A 9,081-nucleotide genomic window follows, 5' to 3' on the forward strand; every position below is an offset into this window, starting at 1 on the left:
ATGTAGGCGCTCCCCCTAGAATCTGCATCTTGCTGCTATATGGCTTTAGTCTCTGGTAATTAATGAGTTAACTTAAATTGCAGTTTATGATAATAACCGTTAATAATTCGTACGCTCCTATATGTTCCGTTTGATAGCACAGCAGGGGGGGGGCACGATGCAGGGGGGGGGGGCAACAGTTCAAAAGCATGCCGACGAGAAGCTGGCAGGGCGAGAAATGAGAAACGAGGGAAGGGAGATAAAAGACAAGAGAAGAAGAACAGGACGGACGAGGACAGAGAGGAAAGGAGAACATGTGAGAGATGCTAAATGTGGATTTCAATGTCAAATGGTGTTTTGCTGGAATAGATAAAGGACACAGAGGGTTTAAATGTGTGAGAGACACTTTTAGCCTTTACAGACCATTTACATGCACTAAAAACAACGAGAGGCGAAGTCCCTCCCTTTCCTCCATGGGACCTTATTTCGGAAAAAGTCAAAGGAGAGAGAAAGATTATCTGTCGATCCCGTTTGAATTGTGCCACGAATTACACACATGATGTTCCTCAATTTAAAAGATAATTTTGCAAGTGAAGAAAATTCAAATGTGTCGTAAAACTGAAGTAACACGTTGTTTTGTGTGAAACCGCTCAATGAACTCCATCTCCCGCCTCGCACCACACACCCAGACGGCCGTCACGTTGGAACATTTCACTTCTTTCTTTCAGAATGAGGCGGAAAGTATTAAAAGAGGTGAAAATCACTTCAAGTCTGGGCATGTTGAGAGCTGTGCATCAGGGGCGGTTCTAGGGGGGCCCAGGGGGGGCCAGTGCCCCTCTAACACTGACCTCTGACCCCCCTAAAAATGAAAAGTGAAAAAAGTGACTGAAATGTATGATTTATTACACGATTTATTGAATCACGGAATAGGCGGAACTAACGTTATTCGTCATTCTAGTCGGACCCATTAGAGCGGTGCACTCGGGACCCATTAGAGCGAAATCTGAGGCTGTTGCATCCAAGAAAGCTACGTTTCGAGAGACGACCGCGATAATTGAAGGTGAGTTAAACTATTGTATCCGTGTAAGAGTAGAGTGTAACTGTTCATTGCCTTTATTTTTATATAAATATAATATGGTGTTAGTGCAAAAATTGTACTATAACTTAAGCTGAAGCTAACAGTAATAACTATATATCTGAAATAAATAAGTGTACTGAAACAAATACCAATAACTGGATTGCATTGTTTTCTTATGAGCAATTACTTCATACTGTCTAGTTCTCTTTTTCGTCCTGCATTTATTGTGCCCCCCTCAGAAAATAACTGGCCCCCCCGTCAAATTGGTCTAGAACCGCCACTGCTTCCGTGAGAGCCAGCATGCGGGACCGGGACTCTGGGATTTGTAGTCTTTCAAGTTGCGTATTTTTCATAGTCTTTTATTTCAACAGTTTTACGACAAACTGTGACTTTTTTGACGTGGAAATTATTTTTAAGATTGACAAACATGTGTGTGTAAATCATGGCACAATTCAAACGGGATCAAAAGATACGTTTTCTCTCTCCATTGACTTCAATACATAATTTTTCCGAAATAAGGTCCCATGGAAGTAGATGGGCGGGACTTCGCCTCTCGATTGAACACAATGCAGTTAAGGGAAAACCCACAAATAATAATAATAATACCACCTATTTAAAAGGATTCAAGTCCACGTCACTGGATGACAGGATTATTAATAACTCATGCTTTTGTCTTGAGGCTGTGTTTTTATTTGCACATCTTGTATCGAGTCATAATTAAAGGGAAATGGAAACACTTTTCAAACTGCTTTCCATGCGACAATATTACCATTAGGAAATGTATTTATCTAGTCTATTTCCAATGTAAACGATCGAGATACGCGAATTTACTTTTTGAAATACGTGCCTAATGACCATGGGCGCTTCCATTGCTCCGGGACTTTTCCAGTGACGTCACTGACTGGGTACGGCTTCCTGGGCCAAAGCTCATAACAAACAACATGGCGTGCAATGCACCAGTAGTTTACATTACAAGAAAACGGTCGTCGTCAGGAGTTTATTGTATTGTCCCAGGCTGCACAAATGGATTTTATACAAAGAAGGAAGAAGTACATTTCCATAGGCTGCCACTAAAGGATGAGAAGCTGCTCAAAGTCCAGTCTGGATGCCTGGTTCAATACAAAACATTGGATTTGAAGCCAGGATCTGTTCCCACAATATTCGATTTCTCAACGTATGCAGTCGGGAACACCGACCGTCCCAGCACGTCGGCCGCGCAAGACAATGACAGTGTCAACAAACGTGAAGTTCGAGCCACCAAACGAGTTGCTTCAGCTGCCGAGAGAGAGGTACATATTGCAGCACTACCAGATTACTAGCTCACACATGTATTTACTGACACAGTGTGATCTTATTAATTAACGCAATCGCGTCCAAACTAAATGGTAGCTATTATTATGACGCACAATAGAGAATTGGGGGTGTTCTATAGCTCAACTAATTAACTGGCATACACACGCTCATCTGTCGAAAACAGCCCTAAAAAGGCTAGTATTGCTATCAATGGATGGTATTGCAGGACCCAGAGCGCGCGGAGCACAGAGCGGACAGCAGATAACGGAATAGCAGTTTTATTGCTTATAGATTATCAGAACATTTCAAAGGGGACACAGCCCCATTGGATATTAACCTATGGATTAACTACATCATCGTTTTTATCGTTGTAATGCCATTGAAGACCAGTTTAGACCAGACAATGAGGAAGGTAAGCCGTTAGCCTGGCGTATGTTAGTACCTAGCGCCACTTGTGTTGATGTACGTTTTTTGTGGATAACCTCGCGAGTTTGTATCTTTCAGTGTTGAGGTGGGCACCGTTAGATTCTGTGTCTCCTTGCGATCATAAACGATGTGTTGGATGTGCGGCTAGGATAAGTAATAAGGGAGCTATCGGTGCCGTAATAGGTTAGCATTTTCGCTCGGGGCTAATTCAGAGGCTCACTGTTAGCATTGTGTTTTTTTAATTTTTTTATTCCGGATCGTATGCCACTCTATTCGACCGAATCGGTTCATAAGCATAGGCCATGGGATGCCTGGTAACTGTAGATGCTTCCACATCAATGTCATCTCCCGACGAATAGTGAAATTCATCGTTCAAAACGTCGATCTCATTGCAAAATTCCTCCATCGCTGCCATATCTGCTACGTTGTGTTGACTTCCGGTGGAGCGAAAACACAGCCAGTGACGTCACCATTTGGGACTCCCCTAATGGCGGCGGCCTGGTCCCGGAATTCCCCACCCGGCCGGCGGATAATTAATTTTCTTTTGGCGAGTAATATCATATACAATAAATATTACGATCAATATCCATTGTAAAATGAATAAACTACCGGAATATTATAACTGTAATTGGTGTTTCCTTTCCCCTTTAATGGAAAGAGGCACATTCCATCACATGGATGCACAGCACATATGAGCGCCATATTAGCATGCTGTGCTTCGCGCCATGCTTCCTGCACTTTCATTGGCTCGGGGACATACCGTGTCATCCGTCATGGGATCAGTGTGAGCTTCAAGAAGGCATGTTTACTGGGATGAATATTGGCACAGATTCACAGATGTGCTGAAGACCCTGAAGAGCAGACACCACTGGCTCACATCCTCCCAAGGGAACCACATTGCTATCGATTTCCCTTTGTTCTTAGTCTATCTTGATTACAGATATTTTCCGAGTTTGGTCTCCAGGGTGATTTGATGTTTTCCGTCACATTAACATCCAGCATAGGATTCATTATATCTGTTTTTGCATGGAAACACGCGCAGGGCCATTAGCATGATTAGCCTCTGTGGGAAGGCCTCTGGTTTACCCAGTTATTCCAATAAAAGCAGCTCCACTATTCCCCTCGGTTCACTTTAGCTGAGCTACAGAGCAGCAACACAAATGTTACGCAACTTCCTCAAGAAATATAATTGCATCTGCGAATATTGATTCCCATTGTTTTGAAGGAGAAACACCATCATCCACTCTGACCTAACACCGCATCAGACTGACCTTCAGACACAAGCATTCAGTCACCTTGACAATCCAAAGGTTGTAATCACATCTGAACGACAGGTGCGTACCTGTAATCTCATTTAGCCACGTGTTAGCTACCGCTTTGTTAAGATGCGTAAAATACTAGAAATGCACTTTTTACACCGGTAAAAGCTTCACAATTAGTGTTTAAAAAAAATCTAAACTAATGTATTTTATGTCCTAGACAGGGTTCATACACTTTTTCACCAATGATTTTCAATGACTTTTCCATGACCAAATTACTCTCAGTAGGTAGGCTGAAACACTGAAACATTTTTATTTTAAAGGGGACCTATCGTGCAAAATGCACTCTTGTACGTCTTGTATGCATGAATATGTGTCCCCGGTGTGTCAGGGAACTCACCAAGTGTCAGAAAATACAACCCTCTCTCTTTTCCTCCATACCCAAATCTCTAAAAAAGGGCTGCAACGGATCTGATCCAGACTGATCCAGATTTGAATTATTTCCTACGTCGCAAAAGGGGTGCTCCGCTTATTGGTCGATTCACGGCCGGCCATTGCCGCTGGAAAGCGCTGGAGACGCTGTAGTACATATGCCAGGCCTGTAAGTGGCGCTGTAGTCTGCCACAAAAGCATGGTTGCCCTTCTGTTTATTCTCCGCTGTGGCTCTAATGACTCTATATAATCGTATGTAAGGGATAATGTGCAGCGACGCGTCATTATGGGGAAAAGAACACCGACAGGCTGATCAGGAGCCCGACGCCAAGCGGAGGGATCTACATCGGCATGAAGGTGTTCTTTAGAAAATGATTTTATTGATTTAAAAAATAGTTGTATTGATTTAAATTGACATGCATCCGCTAAGAAAAGTAGTCCGTTGTTACCGTTTGAACTAACGTAGCAACGGCAGGAACTGCTTCGATAGTGTTTTTGAGGAGCTTTTTGATTACAGATTTGAAAACATCGCTGCTTGCTTTAAAAGTAGCACAATTCATGATGTCAAACCTTGGAAAGTATCTAGATATCCCTGCCCTGATGCCAAAGGAACTGCACACTGAATATGTGTCGCCGTTTGATGTCCATGTCTGGACCGCTGCGTAAAAAGGAGGGTTTCTGCCCCGTTACTTCTCTTCTTACTTCTATAAGAATAAAACAGGGAGGACGGAGATCTCTTTTTCTCCCCGCTGCAGCCCAGCAGCTGATCTCAAAGCCCGCTACCCTCTCCTGCAGGGGGGCGTGGTCAGCTGCAGGGGGCGCGGTCAGCTGCAGCTCACAGAATCAGCCCCCTGCAAAAACAGGGCTGGAAAGAGCAAATAGAGCGAAATGAGGCGTGGCTAAAATGCAGGATCCGTTTGGTATTTTGAAAAAAAACTATATTTATAATATACTTTATATAGGTATGGCTCTACAATATATTGTTCAAGTATAGCATGATAGGTCCACTTTAACAAGGAACAGGAAATAAGGTCTGCATATGAAACACGTTGTGCCTCTAAAACAAATCAAATAGTAGGCTTACTAGCTTCTACACGCTGAAGCAACTGAAATCTCTCACCAGCAAAACACCTCGTCAGTTAAATACCATTCTACGTTTCATTACTAAACGATACAGTATTTATTATCATTATAGTATTGCTATTTCGGCGATTAGATGAAATATAAATTATATTTGATGCAACTTTAGTTACATTTCCATGACTTTTCCAGGTTTTAAATGACCGTAGGAACCCTGCCTAGAAAACACACATAAAATATCTTTAAGCTTGCATTTCACCTTATTCCAGGCATTTAACCAAAACCCCCACAATGCATCATGTTAATGTCCAGGGCAGCAATTGAGTCTATTATTCGTTATGGCATCACGACATGGTTTGGTAACTTGTCAGTTCAATCTAAATCACAACTCCAGCGCTTGATAAAAAGGGCTGGAAAAGTAATTGGCGTGCTTCCACCGTCCTCTCTTCAGGAGATGGTGAGAAAGCAAGGCCGCAAAATCACATACGACCCCAACACATCCTGTAGAGAGTTTGAGCTGCTGAAGGTATAGATTACCAAACAGGTATAAGTTTCCTCTGCTCCGCTGTCACTCAAGCTGCTGAACAGTCAGGAACATCGTGATTATGCTGTCAGGAGTTGTTGGGAGGTGCAATGTTTACAGTGTAGCGTGTGCAATGGAGAAGGTTCAATAGGGAAGTGCATTATGGGTAATAGGTATGGACACGATGGGATATGTGCAATCTGACGGACACTAGGTGCAAGAGGGAAAGTGCTGGACCTGTATGTTTCTTGTTTGTTTCTTTGCCATGTGATCTCTGTCCTGTATCTGTGACTGATTGACCTGAATGTTTTATGTTTATTATCTCGATGCCCAAGACACATGTCTCCTAAGGGAGGCAATAAAGCTCTATCTTATCTTAATGTCTACAGTGAGAAACTCCAATGCCTTTGTTTAGTTGGTAACAGTCCTTTACAACAACTGTTTAGACACCTGTTCCACACACACACACACACACACACAGTGGAATCGCTCCTTTCCACTACAGCATATCCATAACTACTCTGTGTGTGTGTGTGTGTGTGTGTGTGTGTGTGTGTGTGTGTGTGTGTGTGTGTGTGTGTGTGTGTACTCTTGCTCTAATAAGACAGCAGAGGATGTGTTGAGTGACAGGACACACACTCCTACATGAATACACTGTTCTCACAACACACACACACACACACACACACACACACACACACACACACACACACACACACACACACACACACACACACACACACACACACACACACACACACACACACACACACACACACACACACACACACACACACACAGCATGATGAGTGAGGAGAGATGGTTACATAGTGATGTCTTTTCATAATTCATGTGCTGTGTAAGCACTTATGCATTGAGGTGTGTGTGTGTGTGTGTGTGTGTGTGTGTGTGTGTGTGTGTGTGTGTAATAATATTGTTAAGGTTCTGTTCTTTTTCTTATTTTGCATTAACCTCCTGTTTAGCATTTCAAGCAGATGCTACCACGATCAGGACCAGAGGTTGTGTTTAGCATATAAGCATTAGCATATTTAGCATCGGACTTGAATATTTATTTTCTGGACGAATATGCCAATCCACATGTCTTGCTGCTTGCTTCAGTTTAACATATGGAAAAGCCATTTCAAGAAGTGGTGGTGACATGTCCCCAATGTCCCCAGTGCGAATGATACCTGGCGCAAAGGTTTTCACTATGACTGAAATCACAATAAGGCTTTACAACATCAGCACATATTACTAATACACTGCCGTTGACTGTGGATTGGGGATTGCAGGATTGCAGGTATACGCTTGGTGGATTTTAAATACTTGCTGTCCTGCAGAGCCAGAGCAAACAAGCAGCTTGTGATCCATTATCGCTCTCAAGCTTTGAAGTGAGCAAACAGGCAGCTAACTGGGAGATAAGAGGGAGGTTTGCATCCGCTTCTGTCGGGTGATAGAGGTGGGAGAAGTACCCAGATCTTGTTCTTGAGTAAAAGTACTCAGATATTGTACTTGAGTAAAAGTAGAAGTACCAGAGTGTAGGAATACTCTGTTACAGTAAAAGTCCTGCATTCAAAATGTCCCTCAAGTGAAAGTAGAAAAGTATTCTCATCTAAATATAGTGAAAGACAGTGAAAGTAGTCGTTGTGCAGATTGGTCCATTTCAGAATAATATATATGATGTGTTTTATAATGATTGATCATGAAAGTGTTCTCAGAGCTGGTGAAGGTGCAGCTAGTCTGAAGTACTTTGTAGACTGCAGGGTAGCTGGTGAAGGAGCAGCTAGTCTGAAGTACTTTGTAGACTGCAGGGCAGCTGGTGAAGGTGCAGCTAGTCTGAAGTACTTTGTAGACTGCAGGGTAGCTGGTGAAGGTGCAGCTAGTCTGAAGTACTTTGTAGACTGCAGGGTAGCTGGTGGAGGTGCAGCTAGTCTGAAGTACTTTGTAGACTGCAGGGTAGCTGGTGAAGGTGCAGCTAGTCTGAAGTACTTTGTAGACTGCAGGGTAGCTGGTGGATTTACTCCAGGTGGAACTACAGTCTGATTTAACACTTGATTATATTTCCCATCATTCATCCAGATCAGTAAAGTAACTAAAGGTATTCAATACATGTAGTGGAGGAGAAGTACACCATGTACCTCTGAACTGTAGTGGAGTAAAAATACTCAAGTGCAATTCTCTCAAAATTGTAGTAAAGTACAGTACTTGGGTGGTGTCTGTACTTGGTTACTTTTCACCAGTGATTTTAGGATTTGTCGAGCGGCCCAGTATACCCAAGATGACACTGACAACATGGGTTGCATTTGACTCCAGTGTCAGATGTGTGTTGTTTTGGAAGGGCGACACACACACACACACGCGCGCAATTAGTCTCCTTCTTCTCGTTACCTTGCGTTTTCTGGTCTCAGCTGCCCCGCTCCACACGAAGCACCGATAGATCACCCTCAGATTCTGCTTCCAGTTGTCCACTTTGAAGCTACTAACATGCGGACATCCTCCAGGACTCATGTTAATCCCAACACCCGGGAATAGTGTCCCTTCTCCGGGTGATGAAACCTCAAATCCCCGCAACGCAGATTCAGGAGAAACGTTCTTTCTTTTATTTATTTTTTTAGCTCTGCAGGTTTCCAGATTGCCTAACTGCACATGTTTGCAATAACAGAGACACGTGTAGGAGATGACATTATTATCTAATAATGCTCCATGTTAAATAAAACATTATTTATGTTCTTTGAATCCACCAAAGTGGTCGCTGAATTACATGTTAGCAGGCTGGCTAAAGTTGGTTAGCAATGGAATTTACACGGTGACTGTAGTTCAAGACCCACCCCATTCAATCCGGTGGACCAATCAGAAGCGAGTATCACGTATGATTGACGTTTGACAACTTTCTTTTCTCGGCTAAGTCCCGCCTCTGTGAAGTAAATGCCGCGTCGTGATTGGTGCGATTTTCCTGGGAAGCCACATCCGCCTGTATGAGCACGCTGATTGGCTGACATGAATTCAGCTTC

The 9,081-nt window shown here is 43.0% G+C and overlaps 1 protein-coding gene across 2 annotated transcripts in view; it reads right to left on the reverse strand.

Annotated features, from left to right (window-relative positions):
* The window catches only part of LOC117443118 (ubiquitin carboxyl-terminal hydrolase 22), a 30,660-nt gene extending 21,754 nt beyond the window's left edge, over positions 1 to 8,906 (reverse strand). Inside the window, exon 1 of one of the 2 annotated variants that reach the window (XM_034079061.2) lies at positions 8,459 to 8,906. In XM_034079061.2, coding sequence (XP_033934952.1) covers positions 8,459 to 8,578 — 120 coding nt within the window. In that variant the 5' untranslated portion in view covers positions 8,579 to 8,906. The remainder of the gene's footprint in view (positions 1 to 8,458) is intronic. The other variant, XM_034079062.2, reaches the window with a different exon arrangement.
* Between the last annotated feature and the right edge of the window lie 175 nt (positions 8,907 to 9,081).

Source organism: Pseudochaenichthys georgianus, unplaced genomic scaffold, assembly GCF_902827115.2.
Source record: "Pseudochaenichthys georgianus unplaced genomic scaffold, fPseGeo1.2 scaffold_541_arrow_ctg1, whole genome shotgun sequence".
NCBI lineage: Eukaryota > Metazoa > Chordata > Actinopteri > Perciformes > Channichthyidae > Pseudochaenichthys > Pseudochaenichthys georgianus.